Genomic DNA, 27,937 nt, shown 5'->3' on the forward strand with positions numbered 1-27,937 from the left:
CTGGTTTTCAATGCCTGATTGACTTGGCTACTTCACCTTCGTCAGATTAAGCGGAAGAGCTAGCAGCACCTCAATGCCCTCCGCTGCTTGAGCAGCACCAACTGGGGTGCAGATTGCTGTTCTCTGCTGCAGCTCTACAAAGCCCTTGTTCAATCCCACCTTGACTATAGGAGTCAGGTTTATGGTTCGGTGGTGCCCTCAGCATTGCGAGTACTCGATGGAGTGCAGCACTGAGCCGATTGCCTAGCGACGGGAGCTTTTAGAACGAGTCCGGTGACCAGTGTCCTGGCGGAGGCCAGAATCCCTCCAATGCAGAACCAACGTGCACAACTGTTTGCCAGTTACATGGCACACATTTGTAGTTCTCCTGAACATCGGAATTTCCGTCTCCTTTCTCCACCCGTGGCATTTCATCTCCCACATCGGCAGCCCAGGTCAGGGCTAACTATTGCAGTTCGCATTCGATCCCTTCTGTCTGAACTGGAGTCCTCCCCTTTACCACCTCCCATCCAGATCCGTCCGCATACACCTCTACGGTGTACACCTCAGCGGCAGAATCATCTGGACCTATCACATGACCCTAAGGACTCAGTTGCTCACGCTGCTCTCTGCTGTCACTTCCTCTAGATTCTTGGCGTGTTCCGGGGCTCTGAAGTGGTTTTTCACCAATGGCTCGATGGCTGATGGTCATGTTGGCTTCACCTACATACACGAAGGCCATTTTGAACAGCATTCCTTACCCGATGGCTGCAGTGTTTTCACTGCAGAGCTGGTGGCCACTCTTGTGCACTTCGGTATATCCATTGATGCCTCGGGGAATCATTCCCTCTGTGTACTAACTCCTTGAACAACCTACAAGCTATTGACTAGTGCTGCCCTCACCATCCTTTGGTAGCATCCATCCAGGAGTCCGTCTATTCCCTTTACCGGTTCCGTCATTCAGTGGTGTTTATGTGGACCCCAGGACACGTCAGCATCCCAGGCAATGAACTTGCCAACAAGCTGGCCAACCAGGCTATGCAGAAACTGCTGCTAGGGATGGGCATCTCTGAACCGGACCTGCATTCAGACTTACGCTGTAGGATTTTTTCGCTTTGGGAGACGGAATGGCATAATAGTACACACAAAAAACTGTCACTCATTAAGTAGACTACGATTGTGTGGAAGACTCACATGCAGGTCTCTCGCAGGGAATCAGTTGTCCTCTGCCGGCTCCGCATTGGCCACGCTTGGGCAACCCACGGTTACCTCCTGCACCGTGAAGACCCGCCTGAGTGTCGGTGCGGCACCTGTCTGACAGTGGTCCGTACTCTGGTGCACTGTCCCACTTTGACTGCCCAGCGACGAAATCTTGGGGTACCGGACTCATTGCTACTAATTTTACCTGACAGTGCCCAATTCAGTTTTACGCTTTATTGATGAGGGTGGGTTTTATCATTTGATCTAAGTTTTAGTGCATGTCCTTTGTCCCTCCGTGTCCTCCACCTTAATGCTTCTTGGGTGGAGGTTTTAATGTTTTGCAGAGTGGCTGGCTTCACCTTTTTTATTCTCATGATCAGCCAGCCATGGTAATCTGCTTTGTTGTTTTAATCTCTTCATCCCGTTTCTTGCGTTCTGTGGTTTTCTTGTCCCCTTTTGTCCATTTACACGTTTGTTGCTCTTCATCTTTCTTGTGATTTTTCCTTTCATTTCGTTTTGAGTTGTCAGTCTTGTTTGTTTTATTCTCACACTTGTGGCATTCTTTTATTCGGAACAAGGTACTGATGACCTTGTAGTTTGGCCCCTTTCCTCCTCTTTTCATCCATCCAACCTGTGGTGGGTGTTAGCTTCATGTTTATCTTGGCTACAATAATGCATTCACTATGTTGTTTGTAGCAGCTTATCCGCACTCCTATTTTCTTATTCATTATTAAACCTACTCCTGGACACTATTCGATTTTATTATTTATAACCCTGTATTCAACTGACTGGAAGCCTTGTTCCTCCTCCTACCAAACTTCACCAATTCCGACTATATGTAACTTCTACTTGTCCATTTACCTTTTTAAATTTTCTGACCTACCCGTGCAATTAAGGATCACATTCCATGCACCAACCTATTGAATACCAGTTTTGTTTTTCCTGATGACTGCATCCTCCCGAGTAGTTCCCGTCCGGTGATGGAATGGGGGACTATTTTATCTCTAGAATATTTTACCCAAGAAGATGCCATCATTATTTAACCAAACAGTAGAGCTGCATGCCCTCAGGGAAAAATTAGGTCTGTAGTTTCCCATTGCTTCAGCCATTCACAGTACCAGTGCAGTGTCATTTTGGTTTAAGTTAAAAGGCCAGTTCAGTCAATTGTCCAGACTGTTGCCACTTCAGATACTGTGGTGGCTACACCTGCGGTATAGCTGTCTGTATTGCTGACGCAAGCAAGCCACCCCACCACGAGCAAGGTCTGTGGTTCATGGAGGGTGGGCAGAAGTGTACACGCAGTTGTTTTTCCCACCTTCCATTTGCAAATGAAACAGGAAAGGGAACAGCTGATAGCGGTATGAGGTACCCACCTTCATGCACTGTGTGGTGGCTTCCAGAGTATATATGTAGAAATAGATGTAGTAGTTCATCCATTAGGTTGTTTCTGATGAGCTGAGCATGAAGTATGGCTTATTTTGATTTGCTTTCAGTTTTTGTACCTTTTTTGTCCACATTCATTTAATTTTTTTATGATAATAACTGTTTTACTGGTGAAAATAGATGAAAACTCCTATTTTGATTTTGGAAAATTGGCCTCAGATTAACATTTACATTAAATTCATAGAAAGTTAACAATACTGACTGTGGTCAGTTTTGTGTCACTGATATGGTTACACAATTAGTCTGCCTTTATAATTAAGGGAAACCTTGAAAGGGTATTTAAACTGACATGGCTGGGGAAAAGCATTTTCCATGCGGAAAACTATACAACGAAATTAACTCAAGTTAAGGAGTGCACAAAGAGCTTACACATTTTTATATCAGTTAGAGAACAGCTTTGGAGAAAATGTTTGCAATTATCCAGTGCACCACATAATAGTTATGGTTATATGGTATTTCATTTTATACATTTTGTCTTTCATTGTATTTATCACATTCTTAGTTCTGAATTTAAATTTAATGTTTCACAGGAAAAATTACAATCATTGAATGAACTGTTGTGGCCTGCTATGCTCACTGTTGTTAAAGAAAGAGCTCAAGAAATGTACAGAGCTGGAAAAGAAGTTATCATCGTTGAAGCAGCGGTTCTTTTACAGGCCAATTGGGATAAACATTGTCATGAAGTATGGACTTGTTTAATTAGTCCTGAAGAGGTAACACACTTAAATACCCATATATATATATATATAACAGAAATTTCTTAAATAAAGTTGAAAGTTTAGCGAAATATAATTTTATTGGATGTGTTTCTTGTTTTAAATATAGATTTAAAAGTATTCTCATACTTTTTAGCAACATGAGATTATTTAAAAAACATCAGCTTCTGCCGGGTATTTTCTTTGCCCTGACAACATTAAATGACTTATTCCTGTTTAGGGGGGACCACCATCACTTAACACATGGATGAAGAGCTGCTCAAGTCAAGTGATTTTAGTGTGTTGAAATTCATGTTACATTACATTACATTACATTGCAAAGTGTAAAAGAAAGAATCTGCCAAGTCATATTTTTGTCTCGTTGGGAGGAAATTGTGCATGGAGGTGCAATGTGGATTTTATGTCACAAGCAGACGTAGAAGACAACATTTTGTATTAAGTCATAAGGAGCTGTCCGCCCCCCGGTAGCTGAGTGGTCAGCGCGACAGACTGTCAATCCTAAGGGCCCGGGTTCGATTCTCGGCTGGGTCGGAGATTTTCTCTGCTCAGGGACTGGGTGTTGTGTTGTCCTAATCATCATTATTTCATCCCCATCGACACACAAGTCACCGAAGTGGCGTCAAATTGAAAGACTTGCACCAGGCGAGCAGTCTACCCGACGGGAGGCTCTCCTCACACGACATTTCATTTTCATAAGGAGCTGAACTCAGTATTTGGTGGCTTTTATATTATTACATGCTATGAATACAAGTGTTTCTGAGCACCAGTTGATTGAGGATATCTCGAAAATGCCTTGTTTTGGGGATGGTTTGTTGTTATAAAATGCTAGGAAACTACATATCGGTAGATAAAGGCTTCTTGTATTTTATCCTTTTGTGTTACAAATTTTGTGCTGTGGAAGTATGCCATTTCAATGCTACAGTGCATTGATGATTTAGCAAAAGCGTGTTAAATGTAGTGTAATGTGTAACACATTAATTAGGCACGCCTGGGTGTTGAAGCTGTAACATACCGTATTTACTCGGATCTAAGCCACACTTTTTTTCAAGTTTTTGCAATCCAAAAAACCGCCTGCGGCTTAGAATCGAGTGCAAAGCAAGCGGAAGTTCTGAAAAATGTTTGTGGGTGCCGAGACAACTAACTTCTGCTGTCGAATATGTGTAGCGCTACACAGGCATGCTTTGTAGGCACAAAGATAAATATTGACACCAAATCGTCTGCGTCAGTAAATAAATTTAAAAAAAAAAAGTTGGAAGCGACCTTTTTTCTCCTCCCCGAGTTTCGACCACTGCATTTTCATACAGTATCCAACGAAGTAAATACAAATTCCATATTGTTTATCTTCAAATGTACTACGAAAATCAGACTGGCAAGACTGAGATGTTTGTCAATATGGACAACTCTACGTTCTGAATTTTTTCCTACCTGTGAGAAGAGATGGTTGCTAATAGGAACTTTTATGAATTGTGAATCACATACAGTATTCGAGTGTGGCTTAGATTCGAGTAAATACGTCAACAGAATCATGAACTGTGAATGGAAAGATAGCAAGTTGGATTCTGGCTAACTAGATGTATTTCTTTCACCTTATATTTTCTGAAAGATTCTGGGTCTTTATTATTAATGTAATAGAAATATGATCTGCAATAATTGACATTGTTGATTATAAATAATAGTGCTCCTGTCTGGGAGAAAGTGAGTTCTATTTTATGCATGTCCATTTTTGTAAACAAACTGTGATTTAACAAGTTTCTTGTGTTGTCCATTTTTGTGGGAGCTGTATGTAAATTACATTAGTTCAAAACAAAAACACCTTCTTTATGTGCTGCACTTAGCTTTTTATTTATCTTGTGCACCCAGATGCATTTCACCTCAGTTACAAGTCATCTTCGGTGGATGTCTTGAAATATTACACGATTTTTTTGTTTGCTCATACAGATTGATTGTATGTATAAGTTGCAGGTTTAAAACAGCTCATTGAGGTTTTTATGATAAAATCCACAAGTCCTTACAGATCAGCATCCAGTTCATTAATTTTAAGCCAAACAGCTTTCTGTCAGGTGGCAAACTGGTTGGAAGTTTTGCTGTTCTCCCTTCGGTCACTGTTTTCAACATATAACAAATGAAAAATAGTGTTATATTTCAGGCCACACACTGTAGGTACCTTGTAACTAAGACAAAATGCACTTGCATGCCTGAGATAAATTTAAAAAATTTAATGTACCACACGCAAAAGACATTTTTCTTTTGAACTACTGTGATCTAAACTGTGATTTGCGCACAAAGTGCAGCTGACAACTGTCGCTAGTCATAAGTTATGGTGTGAGTATGTTCAATGAGATGTAGCAGGTAGTTTCAGAGAGGGTACAATAACCATGACAGATATCACAACTAATGTGCTTTGCTATGAGAAACATGTCATGTGTAATTCACTATAACTTTACTAGTAACCATATGTAGTTATGTCCTTTTCTTTTTCATCGCTATCGCCTGTGCACCACTAAGCAATTGCCTCACTTTACGATGTAATAAAAGTCCCTGACAGACGGGCATGTTCAATAATCCAGAATAACTTCATACATACTGAGTATTTTGAATGCATTTGACAGAATTTGGTCCCACTCGTCTGTGGTCAACAATTTTTAGTCGTGCAGTATCAACAATTTTTTGCCACTTGACAGACAGCTTCTGTCTTGCACCAGTTGTCTACAGGTTAAAATGTGTGGTTTTTTTTATTATTCTAATCATGATTATAGTGCTATTCTGTATTGCAATTACAGTGGTGCTTTGTATTTTTGTGGGAATGTTTTCTCAGTGAAACACACCTCAAAACAGAGTGAATGTGAAACACAAAAACATGTTATGCTTACAATCCAATAAAAGTTTGGCATCATTAATTGGAATGAGAAAGATGAGAGTAGAAATAAAATTATGGAAGAATATTAAGCTGCTGCTTCAATAATCTGATGATGATGATGATGATGATGATAATAATAATAATAATAATAATAATAATAATAATAATAATAATAGTCAACTTCAGATGTTTGCCTCACAGACAGCTGCTGTAAAAGGCATTGAATGACAAAAACTTTGAAAAAGCCCAAACTAGATCAGTTGGGTGAAATTTTGTACGAGTGGTTCTGTGTCAAAAGGTCTGAAGGAAAACCTGTGACTGAGCCTTCAATTACGGAAAAAGGTAAACAGGTCCGTGATGCCCTGATGTTATCAGAAAATGAATATGCATTTTTTTACAGTTGGCTACACAGATTCAAAACTTGTCATGGAATTCAGAAACTTGATGTAGATGGGGTGTTAGAATTGGTTTCCACCTCTGCTTACTAAATATGTCCTGAAGCTGCATGACATGATTGTCCCAGATTGGTGTTGGGAGCAGCGCAGCTAAAGATGTGGACCAGTGGAATTTTGAATTGTAAATTGTGGACCATGATCAGCTAATCACTCTATGCTGTGTATAGTTACAATTCTCAGACTTCGTCTCCAAATAACTGCAAATTCAGGTTGTACAATAAGTGAACAAAAAAATATTGAAAATTTGAATAAGATCTCAGCAATAGTGGATTGAATCCAAAACGGAAGTATTATGTCTCTTCCACAAAAGGCAGAAAATGAAACTGTTAAGACTTTGGCAGTTAGCATAGATATGTGGACTGGTATGACAAGAAAATGTTCGAACACATTTTTTTCTGAATTAGCTGAACACTTCATAAGTTATGCAAAACTGCAGAGCACGATGCTTACAAGATGAGGGTGGGATGGCAAAAGACAAAAGCGAACATCCAGGCATTAGTCAATGAATTTGGAAAGCGGTGTTAGAGGAATTATGATCAGCCGATCAAACTGCAGCTGAAGAATGCAAAAAGCATTTTGCAGTTTGGTTAAACACCATAACTGAACTGCTTGTCAAATCTACAATGCTGAAGAAACAACCCTACGTTAGCTATGTTTGCCTAATTCAACATTCTTTGAAGATCTGAACAGTGTACACAGCAAGGTGGCCTCCATGTGTTCAGGATAGTTGCTTTGGTGTGTGTGGGTTTCAAAACACAATTAATAAAGGTACATCAACTATCTGTATTTCAGTTCTTACTTCTGTATGTATTTCAAAGCAAAGATCCATCATAATGAGGCTTTCAGTCATGAACTGGTGAAGCAGTGATACCTGCATTTTGCAAGAATCTGCTTAACTGGTGGCCCATGGTGATAATCCTCTAAGCCCTTTGAATTTCATAGCACATAAATCATCAAAAATGTATGTTTTCATACTTACCAAATGGTACAGAAACATGTTATACTAAATACAATAGAATATAGAACAAAAGTCATCTCAGATGCTGGATGGATGTGCCCTAAATTGATCAAGCTACTAAAGGTTTTAAAGAAAACTTCAGGGCTCTGCAACACACCTCTAAAACTGAAGAGTTTGTAATGAAGAAAATAGTTGAAACGTATTTCTTTCAGTTTTTATACCCACAGAAAAATAAAAATGTCTGAAAAAATTATTATCTAAGCTGTTTGCTGCTACCAAAGCTCTTCTAATCTATTAGAGAATACATTTACATCTTTAAATTCCTCCTAAAATTTCTACTCATTGTGGAAAAAGTTGGCTTGCAGTGAAGTTAAAGATATTCCAGTGTCTACTGTTGAAATAAAAATCAACCTTGGCGAGATGTGTGCCGGGAAACTGATACAAAATACCCAAGTTAAATTCATTCATTATGTTCCATAGAAATCATCATGACAAAGAAGCTTCAGGGATGTAGAACAGTAAAATGTACATGTAAACAGAACAGCAGCAGCTGTTAAAAACTAAATTTGGCCTTTCATTAACAATAAACTTTCGCTAAGATGTGACGAGCATTGGCATGAAGACATCACTGTCATTGCAATGACCAGCAGTGGGATGTTGAATGCCACTATACAATAGTCAGTTGCTTAATAATAATAATAATAATAATAATAATAATAATAATAATAGAGAACAACTCTGTTAAAAGCTGATGTATTTTTTAAAGATGAGATTTGTCTTGAAAACATTTTACGAATTATTATTGCCATGAGACTATGTTCATAAGGCTTCAGAGTCTGAGAGCATTTAGGTACTAGGGATCACTTTAGAGCTGAAAATTTAATGATATGTCTATGTGTACATTGACAGTGGACAAGCACATTTAAAAGTAAAACTGCTGGAGGTTACTTAGATATAGGGTAAAGTCCCAACACCTTCTCTTAAGTGGTTTGTAGCAAAATACCTTAATTCATGTTCTTATTCCATTTAGAACAGTCTATTGTTTGATTTCAACTGCATATTGAAATGCAGAAAGTGAAAGAGGGTTTGTTTAATTCATATAAAATAATTCTTTTGTTTTTCTTGTTCCAGTCTGTGAAGAGATTGCAGTCACGCAATAATTTAAGTGAATCTGATGCCAAGGCCAGGCTCGGTAACCAGCCAGCCAACACAGAACTGGTTGAAAAGTCAAACGTTGTTTTCTGTACATTATGGAGTCCTGAATTTACCCAGGTTCAGGTTAATAAAGCATGGACTCAGTTACAACAATTCCTGCATGGAGACTCTAAACAATGAAATAGATTAGAAAACACTGTAGGTTTGATATTTTTTCTTAGAATGTGGGTACACAAATATTTCATGAATATAGATTTTTATTGTATGTTGAAGGCAGCTTATTACAAGACAACAATTTTTTGCGACATGCTATATAGTGGCAGTTATCATCCAGTTGAGTTTGATGGAACATTCCTTTGTTAAGGAGTTATTAGAGGTTCACATGCTCCTTGCAACAGTGTTGTATATGTTTTGAATGTTTGTGAATGGAAATATGTACATAATGATCTCAGATCCACACATTTATTTTTCATGATATTGCATGAAGTAGCCATGGAATTTTCCCACGTCAGTTACAGTTATATGGAGATTCAATACAATGTAAAACCCTATTCCATTCACTCTGAATTTTCCTTTTACTTTTATAAGAAATATAATGTTTTATGCTGAAACTTATTTTGTGTTAAGTCTCCTTTCTCTATCACTTAAGAGGTTTTTATTCAATTTTTTCATTTCAGAACTGTTTTAATAAAGTTATAAACTTCTAAGCCTGTTACTATAGCAGTGTCTTTACAATTTATAAGGTTCTCGGTATATCCGCATCACTTATTTATGTACAGTATAAATTCTATTTTACACAGTCCACATCAGTGTCACCAAAGAATGTTCATTGTTGATTATGTGTTTCTTGAGCTAGATTTTTAATTGAGCACAACTTTATTGTATTTTGCAATTGTTGCTATATTGTACAATGTATATGCATGCCAGTGTTCATAATTGTTAAGATTTGAAGAAAATTGCCTACTTTAACACAAAACACACAGAAAATGTTTGTACTTATTATTTTGTTGTTGAGAACTGATACATACATTTAATGGATCTTTTATACAGTGACTATTTCGGAACCATGTCAACATTGCAGTGAATACTGTATCATCATTTGTAACATGTGAAATTTTTTCTGTTACAGAAATAAATATTTTATACATGTTATAAAACAATTTTAATCCTTTTTCAGCTGTTATGCAAACACTTTTTTTATCTCACAGTTTAGGACACATGATATACTCATGCTGTAAATGAGTCTAAAAGTGTTAAGCAGTGCACTCGGAGTAGGAAAATCATTTTAGTTTTTACAGATGTTAGACATTAGACTCATGTTCTGGAGGATATGGTTCAAATCACAAAACTATATCCAGTTTTAAGTTTTCCATTATTTCCTCTTTCAGGAGTATATGAGAGATTGGCTTAGGTAAACAGAGCCTGCTTCTTTTCTAATAACCACATTGTTAAATCCTAATCTTCATTCCTTCCTTCCTTCCATCTATCATTTTGTGTGTCAGCTTAACTTTTTCTCACTTCCAATTTCTTAAACAAGTGGGATAAATATTTTTGAACAGGTCTCCCTTATAGTGCAGCTATAATTAAAATAATTATGAAGAATTCTGTTTGAAAGCATCAGTGAAGTTCTAGTTGTTGAAATGAAGAACTGTTCAACATCTGGCTACTGTATTTTACTGACTATAAGACCTTACGGACTACAAGGTGCATTTCAATTTTTGAACTAATTTTTTTAAATAACATTTTTACCAATTTTATTATTAGATTGCAAAGCCAGACTTTAAAAAAAATATTCTTTGTTCCTAAAACCAAACTGACCTTCAAAATCTCAGAAAATTGTTATCTGAGCTGTCTTCTTCTTCTTCTTTATTATTATTATCATTGTCCTCTTCATATACAAGATGGTCTTCACTGCCGTTGAGTGTGGTAGTTATGTCTCACTTCTTGAAAAATTTAACAAAAACTTCTTCTTTCTCTCTAGACCACAACTATTTTGTCCACTGACACACTTGTTAGATTTAGGGCATTTTGAGCTCCCTTCAGCATGAATTCATGTTGGGTTTCATCTATCGTTCATTTGTTCCATTCCTCTCGTATACGCTTTAAGTGGTTTATTTATCGAGACATATAGAGGTTGCAATTGTTGTGTAGATGCTCCCAGAATAACAGAAAGCTCTGTATTTCCCTGGTTCAGGTTCTCTTTCACAGACTTTTTCAAATGACTATTAAACTGATCTAGCACAAGAAGAGAACACTGCTTCAATAAAGCACATTTCCTTCTCTCACACACACTGTTAACACAAGAAGAGAACTTACCCATCCAACCCTTGTCTTGTAAGTGAGCACCACCTGGCAGTATTTCAGAAGTTTTTGGCATTGTTTTGTGCCAGAAAATAATCATTGGATTGGATTAAGTTTATTGCTGTCAGCACAACATGAAAGAACGACAGTCCAGTGCATTTCTTCATGTCCACTTGTTTTTATAGTTAGTTTTAGCCCCTTTCATGGAAACCATCTGTTACTCGGCACATTGGATGTTTTGCTAGTTTCGTTCATATTCGCTATTTGGCTTAGTTCCACATTGGTTTTCTCTCAGTGTTGAATAATAAAGCTATGCAAAGATAATATTTTCTCATCATACTACTGTGGAATTCTCTGAGATATTTTAGTTCGCGTGCTAAGCCCATGAATCTGTAGCACCCTCCAACTCCAACCTTAAAGCCTGTTAAGTTCCACTGTAGCACTAGCCTACAAGCATGTATTTGAATCCTTTTTGTATTAATTCCAGTGCCACTTTGACAGTGTCCTTGAATCCATTTTGATATAAGTCAGCTTCTGATTTTGGCCATTTTGCATCCAGTCCTCTATTTACACATTTAGTTTCAATTTTTTCAGTTCTTCTTTACTAGCTTGCCAATTGCGAATGTTTTTTTCTGTTGGTGGATGGCCAAAATGCCACTGAGGTGCTCTCTTTACATGTTCCTCTGCATCTGCTATTACTTTAAATTTATAGCCCTCATCATATGAAGACCTTCCCCCCCCCCCCCCCCCTGCCCCCCATTATAAAAGTAGCTACAAACAAATATTTACTGTTACCAATAACACAAGTAACTTTCAATTAAAGTTCACTGGTGCTGTAGGCTGCAATGGCACATCATAGGCTAGACAGTACTCGGAGTTTGTTTATGACAGAGCAGTAGGAGACAGTATTAGCAAGTGTGTGAATCCCCGCAACTCATGTTCGTCACATCAGTGCACTCCTGCTGCAAGTTGAATCCAATGTTCTCAAAAAGAGATGGTTACTTGTGGCATCGGATATATAGCCATTTTTAAGACTGGCAGGCATTTTAAATCAAACACAGCACACTTTTGTATTAATTTTGAGTATTTGGGGACAATTTTTCAAAGAAATAAGTGCTTCTTATAATCTGTAAAATATGGTATTCACATTGATACCTAGATTTACACTCAAAAATTTATATTGCAGAGGGTCTTTGTGAGGATTGTCGTATGTGGTTTGTCCTATTCAGGTGTCATACAGAGAGACCATCATAATCATTTATTGCATTAACGGGCTCTTAAGGCCTACAGCAGAAAAGAAAAACAAAGCCACACTACAGAAGGAAAATAGAAAAGGGGGACATTAAAAAATTATAAAGGAACACATTACAAAAAGCACAATAAAAAGCTAAGTCAGTCATCAGCCAAAATGGATGAGATATCTACTGCAGATGGTAGTCCATCATTCCTGGTCTCTAGCTTCATCTTCCACCGCTGTCAGCTCCACTTGTTTAAGGATTGTAAGTAACTTTCTTTCATCGCATCCTTCGCTGTCCCCATGGGCATTTTCCAGCAGGTTGAGAATGGAGGATTCACGGAAGGATTCATGAGCCTGAAAGATGTGGTCAAACCACTATAGCCTCTTCTGCCCTCACATTTGGCCAATGTGTGGCTTTTCAAACTGCTGCTACAGGTATTCTTTCATTATTTGTTCCCATTTACCTTCCATGGTATTGCAGATAGATCCAGGAAGAAATTTTCACACTTCAGCAGTGTGCGCACTAATATGAAACCACCCAGTAGATTAAAATTGTGTACCATACCAAGGCTTGAACTCGGGACCTGTGCCTTCTGTGAGCAGAATGTTTCATATCAGGGCACACTCCGCTGCAGAGGGAAAATTTAATTCTGGAAGCACCTCCATCAGGCTGCAAGTAAGCCAAGTCTCTGCAACACCCTTTCTTCCAGGAGCGCTAGTGTTGCAAGTTTTGCAGGATAACTTCTGTGAAGTTTGGAAAGTAGGAGATGTACTGGCAGAAATAAAGCTGTGAGGATGGCTGTGTGTTGTACTTTGATAGCTCAGTCAGTAGGACGTTGTTCGCAAAAGGCAAAGGTCCCGATTTCTAGTCTCGGTCTGGCATACATTTTTTTTTAACTACCATGAACTTTTAGATCCACATATCTTTTGAAATGCCTTTCTTTGAAGCCACAAATTGCTTCTTCAGTTGTTGCTGGTGTCACCCAGGTTTCGCAACCATGCAAAAGTACCAATACTAGTGTCATGTACAGCTGAATCTTATTCATCTCTGATATGAAACACAACTTGAATAAATTGTTCATACTATGTAACATGTTATTAGCGTTAATTATTCTTTGAAGCACTACTTCATCATTTCACTTCTATTAGTCATTATGATCCTAGATACTTTAATTCCTGTTCTTGTTCGAAAGTATGCTCATCAACAACAATGGAGGAGAGCTGTGTGGCATAATAAGAGATATTTTGTTTTAGCTTTCTTCACCATCAGCTCACTTTGCTTCAGACTGTGGAAAAATTGGGCAGTATCAGCACGTACTTGCTCCAGGGTGTCGTCCAATAGTCACATCATAATCAGCAAATGTCTGCTACGACCATCTCCACTTCTCCGATTTGACAGGTTTCTGTGCTTATTAGCAGCATTATAAAGACTTCACCTTACAAGTGGAGCATCTAATCTGTGGTACTGATTTCTTCCTCTGATGTTTCTATCAAATTGGGCCCACATCTGAGTTGTCACTGCTGTTGGAATGTCACGATTCAGTTAAGTTCTCAAAATGTTCTTAAATAGGTTTGCCTGCTCTGATGGTGGCAGGCACTACATCACCAGTCTCACTCATTAGATCTAAAGTTCGTTGTCGGTAGACACCTCAGACACATCTTGAAACCGGGAAAAAGGAATGTGTTGGTTTTGGGTTTGACTGCTGTCAACAGACCTTTATGACGATTGTTTCTTCTTCCTTACAAGATGATCTGTTTTACACCTCACTTTATAAGCAGCTATCATTGCATCGTCCCAAAGTTGTTCTAACCATTTTAGCATGTTCACTGACCTGGTCATGCATGGAAAGAGAGAACTAATGTTCCACACATACCCATATAGCCCTCAGTTCACAATTTTATTACTTGCCTCTTTTACAATTTTCTATTGTCATCTCTACTACATAATTTATGTCATTTTATCGTGTATCACTTTGCAAAATCTTTCCAAGATAAGTGACCAATATGCTTTAAAGCAATAGTTGATCATTTATGCTGTGTTCAGTTATTGCAGAATTTTTCATCTAGATTGTATTTGGTTTTAAATTCTTCCACCAGCCTCAATATGTTAAGAATAGATTTTGCAAATCTTACCTCTTCGTAAGTGTCTCCACTGTCAGTTGTAGTAAATAACAACTTTGTAAATTAATTGTATAGAAAGGGTCCTAAAAGATTTTTGCAATGTAAGAGGCTGTTCAGATATTTGCCATTCACTTCAAAGCAGTTACCTTAATGTTCCACAAGCGGGTGTTGTCCACCTGGGACATAATAAACTGAAAATGGCAGTCATGAATTCCTTGTTGTCTTCTAACTATTGACAAATGGAAATGTTTAACCAAATCCATGGTATAGGCCACAGTATGTGGATGCTCACTGCTGTGGAGACCTAACCCAGACAATATAAGAGTTTCTGAGAGGCAATTATGTAATTAGTGGTGCATCCAAACTGAGGAAATTCTTCAGTCATCACACCAATTGCAATTTTGGTGTACTTGCTCTGAAATTTTAGTGGCCTGGCTACTGGGCCTGCCAAGTTGCTCTTCACCATGTATACTTGTGCGTTTACTTTCAAAATCATGACACTGTGTGGTGGAACTAAAATGCTGCTGCTTGTTTCATAGGCCTCTTGCTAACGATCTCCAGTCCATAGAAGTAATGAAGCTGCAAATATCTTGGTGGCCATCAGAAGGTGTCCTTCACTAATGCAACATTTCAGCAGTTTAAATTGTACCGATTAACACTTTAATTTGTACAGTTCATATTTACCTAAAATTGACAGTCTGTACTAAGCACTGCCCTGTGGTAATTTATTAAGAGAACCATACACTGTTAGGCCAGTCCCTAATGATACCATGTTCAACGATCACTGATGTCAATGACAGTAACTTTCCACAGTACTTATTGATCCCATCATGGTTCAGTCAAATTACTCATTAATTTATATTACAGATACCATGCAAAAGTTCTTTGCATATGTCAGCAAATGTGATTTTACTTTCAGAACATGCATTATTATGGCTCAAGTTAACACCAACAGTGTGTCCGACATCGATTTTGCTACTCAACACATAAACCACAAAGTGGAACTTTTGGGTGAAGTCAGAGTGCTTATAGATGGGTGACAGAACAAACTGTTATTCTGGAAACTACCTTACACTTAAAAAAAAAAACAGCTTTGTTGGATTTTTCTGATTTAATTGAACTGCAACAACTAATGATTTTGGCTTATATAAAATGTAGCTGGTCAGAAACTTGGAAAAATACATGGACGCTATTTTCTTGTTGTTGTTTTCAGTCCTGAGACTGGTTTTCATGCAGCTCTCCATGCAACTCTATCCTGTGCAAGCTTCTTCATCCCCCAGTACCTACTGCAACCTACATCCTTCTGAATCTGCTTAGTATATTCATATCTTGGTCTCCCTCTACGATTTTTACCCTCCACGCTGCCCTCCAATACTTAGTTGGTGATCCCTTGATGCCTCAGAACATGTCCTACCAACCGATCCCTGCTTCTGGTCAAGTTGTGCCACAAAGTTCTCTTCTCCCCAATCCTATTCAATACTTCCTCATTAGTTATGTGGCCTACCCATCTAATCTTAAGCATTCTTCTGTAACACCACATTTTGAAAGCTTCTATTCTCTTCTTGTCCAAACTATTTATCGTCCATGTTTCACATCCATACATGGCTACACTCCATACAAATACTATCAGAAACGACTTCCTGACACTTAAATCTATACTCGATGTTAACAAATTTCCCTTCTTCAGAAACGCTTTCCTTGCCATTGCCAGTTTACATTTTATATCCTCTCTACTTCGAGCATCATCAGTTATTTTGCTCCCCAAATAGCAAAACTCCTTTACTACTTTAAGTGTCTTATTTCCTAATCTAATTCCCACAGCATCACCCGACTTAATTTGACTACAATCCATTATCCTCGTTTTGCTTTTGTTGATATATCCTCCTTTCAAGACACTGTCCATTCCATTCAGCTGCTCTTCCAAGTCCTTTGCTGTCTCTGACAGAATTACAATGTCATCGACAAACCTCAAAAGTTTTTATTTCTGCTCCATGGATTTTAATACCTACTCCGAATTTTTCTTTTGTTTCCTTTACTGCTTGTTCAATATACAGATAGAATAACATTGGGGACAGGCTACAACCATGTCTCATTCCCTTCCCAAATGCTGCTTCCCTTTTATGCCCCTTGACTTTTTATAACTGCCATCTGGTTTCTGTACAAATTGTAAATAGCCTTTCGCTCCCTCTATTTTACCCCTGCCACCTTTAGAATTTGAAAGAGAGTATTCCAGTCAACATTGTCAAAAGCTTACTCTAGGTCTACAAATGCTAGAAACGTAGGTTTGCCTTTCCTTAATCTTTCTTCTAAGATAAGTCGTAAGGTCAATATTGCCTCACGTGTTCCAACATTTCTGCAGAATCCAAACTTATCTTCCCCGAGGTCGGCTTCTATCAATTTTTCCATTCGTCTGTATAGAATTTGCGTTAGTATTTTGCAGCTGCGACTTATTAAACTGAGAGTTAGGTAATTTTCACATCTGTCAACGCCTGCTTTCTTTGGGATTGGAATTATTATATTCTTCTTGAAGTCTGAAGGTATGTCGCCTGTCTCATACACCTTGCTCACCAGATGGTAGAGTTTTGTCCTGACTGGCTCTCCCTAGGCTGTCAGTAGTTCTAATGGAATGTCGTCTACTCCAGGGGCCTTGTTTCGACTCAGGTCTTTCAGTGATCTGTCAAACTCTTCACGCAGTATCATATCTCCCATTTCATCTTCATCTACATCCTCTTCCATTTCCATAATATTGTCCTTAAATACATCACCCTTGTATAGACCCTCTATATACTCCTTCCACCTTTCTGCTTTCCCTTCTTTGTTTAGAACTGGGTTTCCATCAAAGGTCTTGATATTCATGCAAGTGGTTCTCCTTTCTCCAAAGGTCTCTTTAATTTTCCTGTAGGCAGTATATATCTTACCCCTAGTGAGATAAGCCTCTACATCCTTATATTTGTCCTCTAGCCATCCCTTTTTAACCATTTTGAACCAAGTGTTAGCTATGTTTAACTTATGCTCTGTGCAGAACTTACCAGGCGGCTTCCTCTTTCATTTCTTAGCCCCAATCCATATTCACTTACTATGTTTCCTTCTCTCCCTTTTCCTACTCTCAGATTCCAGTCACCCATGACTATTAACTTTTCGGCTCCCTTCACTACCTGAATAATTTCTTTTCTCACATCATACATTTCATCATCTCCAGAGCTAGTTGGCATATGAACTTGTACTACTGTAGTAGGCGTGGGCTTCGTGTCTGTCTTGGCTAAAATAATGCGTTTACTATTCTGTTTGTAGTAGCTTACCTCCACTCCTATTTTTTTATTCATTATTAAATCTATTCCTGCATGACCCCTATTTGATTTTGTATTTATAACCCTGTATTCATCTGACAAAAAGCCTTGTTCCTCCTGCCACCGAACTTCATTAATTCCCGCTTTATCTAACTTTAACCTATCCATTTCCCTTTTTAAATTTTCTAACCTACCTGCCCGATTAAGGGATCTGACATTCCATGCTCCGATCCGTAGAATGCCAGTTTTCTTTTTGCTGATAATGACGTCCTCTTGAGTAGTCCCCGCCCGGAGATCCGAATGGGGGACTATTTTACCTCCGCAATATTTTACCCAAGAGGACGCCATCATCATTTAACCATACAGTAAAGCTGAGTGCCCTCGGGAAAAATTATGGCTGTAGTTTCCTCTTGCTTTCAGCAGTACCAGCACAGCAAGGCCGCTTTGGTTAGTGTTACAAGGCCGGATCAGTCAATCATCCAGACTGTTGCCCCTGCAACTACTGAAAATGCTGCTGCCCCTCTTCAGGAATCATACGTTTGTTTGGCCTCTCAACAGATACTCCTCCGTTGTGATTGCACCTATGATGCGGCCATCTGTATCACTGAGGCACGCACACCTCCCCACCAACAGCAAGGTCAATGGTTCATTTTTTTGGGGGGGGTTCTCAAATATACTGATTAGTTAATTGTATTTTCTAGTTATGAGTTCCCTAATGAAAAGTAGTTATGCCAATGAAACTGGAACAATCAAAATAAGAATCTTAATTATTAAGTCCATTGAAATAACTCTGAATAAGAACTTGAGATTTTATGTAAGTTTTACTTACCAATAGCATTGAAAGTAAGGTAAAAATTAGCAGAAAAATGGATGAGAAGAATCCAGTTACTGTCACTCCTGTTGTCTAGTATTTCCTTCACTCATTACTTTATCTCCCAAAACTAGACATTATTCTAGATGAATTCAGCCACTTTACACACAAATCAAAATGCAGTATGTGCTTTCAAACTTTTTTTTTTCACCTGTAGTGAAATGACTACTGACTCAAATTAGTGACTTCTGAGGCCTTGGGATTAGTCAATAGATGGCACTACATTTCTTCCCATTTGCTGCTCTTCTCTCATCACTCAGCAAACATTTAGAATACACTGCCTTAGTTTAGCATTCTGAAGTAATATTTCACGGGGGAATAAAAGAAATCAATATAACTCAACCATTACAATGTTCACAACATTAGCATGCAAACAGCTAACAGGTTTGCTATTTCCAACATGCTCATTCTGAAGCACCAGGCCATAACAATCTGCCCGTTGTGAATGTTACTTATGTTAATGGATTTCTCAGCTGCCAATATTTCAATTATTAGCAAAAATGACCTTCACTTACAGCTTTGTAGATTGACAGAAGTTCATGAGATGATGATGCAATTCTTATGGCACTGATGAATTCATGAAGATGGTTATAATTTAATCACAGCTGTTACCTGTTATGGGTATCACAGCCACAGTAACTTGGAGGAGCTCTTTGAGGATAGTCATCATGACTATCAAAGGTTTATTTTAAAATTTTATAGGTCACGATAGGTTTTGGACAAGTGTCTGTTACCTTGTGACAATCACCTATTACTGCAAGTAACTACATATTACTTAATGTTGCACTCAAAAGTGATACATAAAATGAGCCTACATTCAACAGGTTGCAATTAATCATACAAAATGGTATGATATAGGCACATTTATATTTAAAATATTAGGGAAACCAAAAATAGGAATCAACTAGCAAATTGTTGACAATGGACATGTAGTGGTTCGCATAATTTGTTTCTTCATTTCTTGTCCTTGATGTCGACTTACTGGCATCAAAAAATTCCATCTTTTTAAGTTTCTTTTACTATAATAATTAGGCCAAATTATGTGTTTAAATTGTGAAATTAACATATATAGTTACGCATACAATACTTTTGACAAAACTGTTGATTGCTTTGGAATTAATTAATGGCTGGCTTTGCTAACATGTTTTCGAACAGAGCCAAATAGATACTTAAAGATTAATAGTATTTCATCTTCCAAATGTTTATAATTAATACAGAATTTATATTTGTTTATAAGTCAACTATAAAATTAAGTTATGATGTAATTACTGATTTCACCCAATAACAAAAGATACTAACTAGGAATAGTAGAAATAAATTAGAAAATCAGTAACATATGTAAAACTGAGCACAAAATTAGATCTGGCATTATATTCGTTAAAACTGAGGGCAAACCTTTCTGTTGTATAAAAATGCAGATTCTATTCATGTATGTTAATGGTAATTAGTTAAAAGTGAAAAATTGAATTTTAGGAGGCAGATGGTAAAATAAGAGGGGAAGTAAAAATATACCAGCATTTTCATCACATCACCCCCTCATTGGATTGACCAAATAGATATCAAAAATAGCTCACTGATCAATTCAATGACCACAAGTGACCCCAGACAGTGGGCTAAAAATCAACACACACAAAATATTACATAAGAAATGTTATCAAAACTACAGTAAACATGTTTTTTTTTTCTTTACCCCCCCCCTCTCTCTCTCTCTCTCTCTCTCTCTCTCTCTCTCTCTCTCTCTCTCTCTCTCTCTTTCTTTCTTTCTTCTTCTTCTTCTTCTTCTTCTTCTTCTTTTATGTGAACTGGGCACATGAAAATCTCCATACAAAAAAATTACATTCAGTGTGTTGTTGTTCAATATCAAACATATCTACAACTTATACTTTTAACAAATAATTAGGCATCTTCATCATATGTGATGTCCTTTTTGGGTAAGTGAAGATTACATTTAAAGATACATATCATTTGTTCCAAGTCCTGTCTTCAAATAATAAATCCTCATGGGCTGCAATAGACAGAAAATTTCACTTGCTCAATGTTCAGTATTTTTCACAAGCACTTTCACACTTTTTTAATGAGCTTTTACACATTTTCTCAGCAAGATGCCCATGCCTTCAACAGGCCTAAGTGGCAGTTAGTAAGGAAATGCACTGTTATCAGTTCCCTTGGAGGTGGTTCTTCTCTGTCACAGTACATGAAAAAATGAGACAAATACCCTACTTTAGTACACTTATTTTTTACTTGTAAATTAAATCTAATAAAAATATGCTTAACACTAATGGCAGATGATAGTTATTTCATCATAAATAAATACATTACGTAGTTCTCATAGCATTATAATAATTAGCACTAAAATTGACTGTAGCACAAAAAGTGTGGACTACTAAAATTTAAAACCAAGTGCACATTACACTGCCAAAACGTTACTCAAAGGCATAACTGCCTGAAACTAGTTAAACTTGAAAAATTTGGGTCTCTTCTTCCATTTGCAAAATAGCAAAAACTCAATATGTGCATTACCTCTAGAAAAACTCGAAGATGTGCAATAGCATAAATTTACTAATCATTATGTTATGAAAAAAGAATAGAGTCAGCATCACATAACTTAGTTACTATTCAAATCAAGAATAAGGGGATGGAAGTTGCATCAAATCATTGCCCTATTTCTCCACTCTGAGTACTACTCTCATTGAAACAGCAAATTAAATCCTCACAAAATGTTACCAAATCGTTGACCTGTCCGAAATATTTACACCAGTCTAGCACCACAGTTATCAGTTAATCAGTAAAATTACTGTTCTTCGTTTCAGTATTACCACTTTACGCTCCTAATTCCTTAGAACATAAATAGAAGTTTTCAGATAATCTATTGATCTTAAAATACTGCTGTTTCTGTTAAGCTCTTATTCCCAGCTGCAGTGTCATGAATTACGCAATATACCCGGTACCCAATGTTGCCTAGTTCACAATTAGATCATCGTCACAGTTACACCACATTTGTTTGTATACAGTTATCTTTTGCATTAATCATGTCTGTCTGCACCATTATTTCACTTACATTTCTCACCTTGTCAGTCAGTAGAGTGCATTCTCAAAAACAATATCCCCACTACAGAGACAGGCTCCCTAACCATTAAGACTGTAACATTATACATTATTTTATTATTGCTTCATTATCTAATAAGCAAACACCTGCTCTGCTTATCTAATGAAAAATTGACTCTTCTGAGAAACACCCCTCAGTAACTGATCCTTATGCTAAGGCAAACTTAACTCTCATTACTGATCAGACAAAATTATCTCTTCGCAAAACTATTATTTCACTGTATCCATCAAATTGCTTGAGATTCTTGCCTGGGGATATACATACAGGTCTGGCTAATACATCCCACACACATTAGTCCAGGTAACTATATTTAAAGTTGGAATTCCTTAACTTTAGAAAAGGCTGTACCACAGCACAATTCTATCTCCATATACTAACTGCTCTGAACACAAACACTTCCTTTATACCACAATTAATATTAAGATCTAGTATTCAAGATTATTTATAGTTCATATTGCCTCTCTTGCTGCACCAAATCACACTAATTTCACCCATTAGCTGATTACTTCAGATGTTAATTATCCTCCACTTACGCTCACACAAGTATCCTACTGTACAAAATCGCATGAAAGTAGACTAGTCCTGATTCACTTATAAACTACAGATAGGATAGGAGAAGAGTTTGACTGCCTTAAAACATGAAAAATGAGACAGACAGCTGGGGTAAGCACTATCACCACATAATGAATCCAACACAGAATGTTGAACCCTCTACTTGCTAATTGCACAAGAAATTAGTTCCAAATATTACATCAAAACTGAAATTTTGAATCACCAACAAATTGCACCCCAACAGCTGTCCTGCCAATTCCACAGTTAATATTACCTCTTGTTTCACACTCTTTGATAGCTTACCAGTAGCACCAATAATTTTTATTCCAGAAACGTGCATCACTACTATACCCTCAGAGTTATTAATAGATTCAAAAAATGCCTGTGAAATGCCAGACAAGTCACTACCGCTGTCTAAACACGTAACATGTATCCCTTGTACACTTGCTGTTATTACAGGGTGCCACACTCCCTTTTTACTTACATGTGATCTTCTTCATACAACAAATCTTCATTAATCTTTTCCTTGGAGAAACTATCATCCTGGTAACCAAAATAATTATCAGACACTCTGTCACTTTCTCTATGCTTTAGATTTTGTACTTCTCCCACCTTTTTCTCTATTTTAGCCAATTTTTAATCTACATTTTCATTTAATTTTTCCAGTTTTTCCTCTGCCACTACTGCACTCTAGGTTGCTATATCAGTTTCTAAATCATTTTTTGTCTGATCGATTTGGTTCTCAAGTTTAACGCTATTTTCAGCACATTGTTTCTTGGAAACTTCCAGCTTTGTACTATCGTCATCAGAAAGCTTCTTCCTCTTTCCCACACATTTACGACTCAATGTTAATTTCTCATTAGTATTATGACAATCTTTAACTACCGCATCAAACTTCTTATTTAATTCTGAAAGACTAGTGTTAACTACCTGACTCCTTTTTAATTTCTTTCTTCAGTTCATTCTTTAAGCTAGTCATGTCTTCTTTCATATTACTTTACATACTATTCAAACTACTCATAATTTGCATTAACATTGCTTCTACTTTTCCATCTGCCATAAACTTTTGCCCTTGCTGATTTTCACTACTAGATTCCTCCTCCTTAACCTTAAAGATTTCATCCACTTCAGTACTGTTTTCATCCACTTCGCTCTTTACAATAGGACTTTCATCCCCATCCTTCAAAGTTACATTAATGTCTGATTTATCACTACAATCGTCTACTGAACCATTCCCAGTTAGGTCTTTCTGTTCACTTAAAAACTTAACCTCTATAGCTTTGTTCTCTGTCACACTGTCTTGTTCGTTAAAGTCACTCATTCTGTATCACTTAATAGAAAACAGCTTTTGCTATGAAGTTACCTTTTTCTCATTCACTCTTCTTTTGCTCCTCTGCTGCTGCTGTTGTGATTGTAATCCTGGTCCATCGTCTGCACGGCTGCGGCAAGTTGTAATTCTCTCGGTGAGGTGTCTTGTTTATCTCAGTCAGCTGTGTCCACCTGCATGCTGATTGGCTGCTCCCATACTCAGAAGCTGCTCCCATTGAACCCTCTTGCTTGATTGGCTGCTGCACCTTCTTTGTTATGAAACCCCAGCACTGATTGGCTGTATCATCTCTACCATTTAAAACTGTACTGTAAACCTCTCGATTTCACACTTCACTGTCAAATTTCATGAGTTCTGGTTTATTGTGCCCACACACAATATTCCTAATATCAGGGTACCATATGTAGCAACACTCGCCCGCTTTGTTTCTTCATTGATCATTTGTTGTTCTCAGTGTCAATATATTGCCTGAAAAATTACGGGATGTCAGTGCAACTATTGTTTACTGAAAATGATGTGGCTGACAGAGGCACAGTTGTGTTTCACAGCAGTTTACTTTCACTTTTCAGAACCCCTCATATACACATTTAATATGGCCAGTGCACTATTGTTCTAACTTCCCATAAGCCTCATTAATAGTTAGCAGCCGAACATCCACATACTGCTACAATAGTTTACTATTGCTATCTACCTAAAGTCATATCTGCCTAAATCTACCTAACCACAAAGTTCACAGTTCTTGAAGAATAGAAAGGTAAATATGGAGCAGACGCTGTCATTGTTTTATCATACAACATAAGGCCGGGAACACACTTGGCGTTTTTGTCCAATCGGAATTTTTACCATCACCGCCATACCAGTAGTGGCATGTAGGATGGTATTACAACGTACACATTGTGTGGAAAACTGGATGATCAGATTATTTAATGCTGACAGCAGCAATGCAGCTACCCACTGCCACTACAGTCAATGGATTTTTTACCATCTCTGCTGAAGTGGTAGCCTACGTGACTAAATGCGCGGCTACACACTCATCCTCAAGTATGCCACCAACCGCTGTTGTGTACGAGTTGAGAGTGGTGTAGTGGTGCGATTTAATCATGGCCAAAGTGGTTGTAATTGACAAGAGTTATTAATTCATTTTGTACAACAAAGGCCTGTGCTCTGGGACAAAACCTGGACTTTTTAAAGATAGGAACTCCACAAGGAGTATGTGACATGAAGTTTGTCTTCAACTTAGGAATGATTTTGATAAGCTGGAAGGCAGTGAAAAGAATGACTTTGGTAAGTACAAATAATTTTATCTATTTATTTTATAATGCTACTGTACTGTCTTTAATAGTCTTAACTTTATTTAGTTTTTATTTGCAATTTTAAACTTACTAACAAATGCAATGAATCAAAATTTTAAAAACAAATAAAAAACATTGTACATTACACAAAAGAGAAAACAAGACACCAAAGCAAATGGACTGTGCGGCTGGTCCCGTCGGAGGTTCAAGTCCTCCCTCGGGCATGGATGTGTGTGTTTGTCCTTAGGATAATTTAGGTTAAGTAGTGTGTAAGCTTAGGGACTGATGGCCTTAGCAGTTAAGTCCCATAATATTTCACACACGTTTGAACATTTTGAACTAAAGCAAATGTACAAAACAACAAAGATATTACAATAACACTAGCAGATAAGGGGACGGTCATAGTAGTAATGAATAAATTACATTATCATCATCTTTTAAATCAAGGCTTGATAAAGAAATTCTCAATTTCGAAATGTCATCGAAGCATAAGTAGTAAAAGAAATTAACAAATCATTTCTATTATATTAAATAGATGTAAGAATATTAATGTCAGTTAAATAGCATTTCAACTAATTGTTAATAGTCTTTAAATTATTTTTCAATACCATTGCATTTATTTTACATTTTTATAGTTTCAATGTACATAGTACTTGCTATATCTTGAATTGTACTAATCAGTGAGATTGGAGGTTTTTTTTATGCCAAACGGAGTCAAATCTGTCTCCACAATGTATGTAGTTATGCGAGTAGGAAAAGGGAGAGAAGGAAACACAGTAGGTTAATATTGATTACGGCTAAGAAATGGAAGAGGAAGCCGCCTGGTAGAATTTTGCGCAGAGCACAACTCAATCATAGCTAACACTTGGTTTAAGAATCATGAAAGAAGCTTGTATACATGGAAGAATCCTGCAGATATTAAAAGGTATCAGATAGATTATATAATGGTAAAACAGAGATTTAGGAACCAGGCTTTAAATTGTAAGACATTTCCAGGGGCAGATGTGGACTCTGACCACAATCTATTGGTTATGAACTGTAGATTAAGACTGAAGAAACTGCAAAAAGGTGGGAATTTAAGGAGATGAGACCTGGATAAACTGACTAAACCAGAGATTGTACAGAGTTTCAGGGAGAGCATAAGGCAACAATTGACAGAAACAGGGGAAAGAAATACAGTAGAAGAAGAATGGGTAGCTTTGAGGGATGAAGTAGTGAAGGCAGCTGAGGATCAAGTAGGTAAAAAGACGAGGGCTAGTAGAAATCCTTGGGTAACAGAAGAAATATTGAATTTAATTGATGAAAGGAGAAAATATAAAAATGCAGTAAATGAAGCAGGCAAAAAGGAATACAGACGTCTCAAAAATGAGATCGACAGGAAGTGCAAAATGGCTAAACAGGGATGGCTAGAGAACAAATGTAAGGATGTAGAGGCTTATCTCACTAGGGGTAAGATAGATACTGCCTACAGGAAAATTAAAGAGACCTTTGGAGAAAAGAGAGCCACTTGTATGAATATCAAGAGCTCAGATGGAAACCCTGTTCTAAGCAAAGAAGGGAAAGCAGAAAGGTGGAAGAAGTATATAGAGGGTCTATACAAGGGCGATGTACTTAAGGACAATATTATGGAAATGGAAGAGGATGTAGATGAAGATGAAATGGGAGATATGATACTGCGTGAAGAGTTTGACAGATCACTGAAAGACCTGAGTCGAAACAAGGCCCCTGGAGTAGACGACATTCCATTAGAACTACTGACAGCCTTGGGAGAGCCAGTCAGGACAAAACTCTACCATCTGGTGAGCAAGGTGTATGAGACAGGCGACATACCTTCAGACTTAGAGAAGAATATAATAATTCCAATCCCAAAGAAAGCAGGTGTTGACAGATGTGAAAATTACCTAACTCTCAGTTTAATAAGTCGCAGCTGCAAAATACTAACGCAAATTCTATACAGACGAATGGAAAAATTGATAGAAGCCGACCTCGGGGAAGATCAGTTTGGATTCTGCAGAAATGTTGGAACACGTGAGGCAATATTGACCTTACGACTTATCTTAGAAGAAAGATTAAGGAAAAGCAAACCTACATTTCTAGCATTTGTAGACTTAGAGAAAGATTTTGACAATGTTGACTGGAATACTCTCTTTCAAATTCTAGAGATGGCAGGGCTAAAATACAGGGAGCGAAAGGCTATTTACAATTTGTACAGAAACCAGATGGCAGTTATAAAAAGTCGAGGGGCATAAAAGGGAAGCAGCATTTGGGAAGGGAGTGAGACATGGTTGTAGCCTGTCCCCGATGTTATTCTATCTGTATATTGAGCAAGCAGTAAAGGAAACAAAAGAAAAATTCGGAGTAGGTATTAAAATCCATGGAGAAGAAGTAAAAACTTTGAGGTTTGTCGATGACATTGTAATTCTGTCAGAGACAGCAAAGGACTTGGAAGAGCAGTTGGACGGAATGGACAGTGTCTTGAAAGGAGGATATAAGATGAACATCAACAAAAGCAAAACGAGGATACTGGAATGTAGTCGAATTAAGTCAGGTGATGCTGAGGGAATTAGATTAGGAAATGCGACACTTAAAGTAGTAAAGGAGTTCTGCTATTTGGGAAGCAAAATAACTGATGATGGTCGAAGTAGAGAGGATATAAAATGTAAACTGGCAATAGCAAGGAAAGCGTTTCTGAAGAAGAGAAGTTTGTTAACATCAAGTATAGATTTAAGCGACAGGAAGTCGTTTCTGAAAGTATTTATATGGAGTGTAGCCATGTATGGAAGTGAAACGTGGATGATCAATAGTTTGCACAAGAAGAGAATAGAAGCTTTCAAAATGTGGCGCTACAGAAGAATGCTGAAGATTAGATGGGTAGATCACATAACTAATGAGGAGGTATTGAATAGAAGTGGGGAGAAGAGGAGTTTGTGGCACAACTTGACACAAAGAAGGGATCAGGTGGTAGGACATGTTCTGAGGCATCAAGGGATCACCAATTTAGCATTGGATGCAGCGTGGAGGGTAAAAATCGTAGAAGGAGACCAATAGATGAATACACCAAGCAGATTCAGAAGGATGTA

At 37.6% G+C, this 27,937-nt stretch overlaps 1 protein-coding gene across 1 annotated transcript in view; it reads left to right on the forward strand.

Annotated features, from left to right (window-relative positions):
• Positions 1 to 9,923, forward strand: part of LOC126354215 (bifunctional coenzyme A synthase) — a 124,840-nt gene extending 114,917 nt beyond the window's left edge. The window contains exons 5-6 of the mRNA XM_050003682.1: positions 3,153 to 3,335; positions 8,740 to 9,923. Of these exons, the coding sequence (XP_049859639.1) occupies positions 3,153 to 3,335; positions 8,740 to 8,943 (387 nt within the window). The 3' untranslated portion in view covers positions 8,944 to 9,923. The remainder of the gene's footprint in view (positions 1 to 3,152; positions 3,336 to 8,739) is intronic.
• The last annotated feature ends 18,014 nt before the right edge of the window (positions 9,924 to 27,937 follow it).

This window comes from Schistocerca gregaria, chromosome 3 (genome assembly GCF_023897955.1).
Source record: "Schistocerca gregaria isolate iqSchGreg1 chromosome 3, iqSchGreg1.2, whole genome shotgun sequence".
Classification (NCBI taxonomy): Eukaryota; Metazoa; Arthropoda; class Insecta; order Orthoptera; family Acrididae; genus Schistocerca; species Schistocerca gregaria.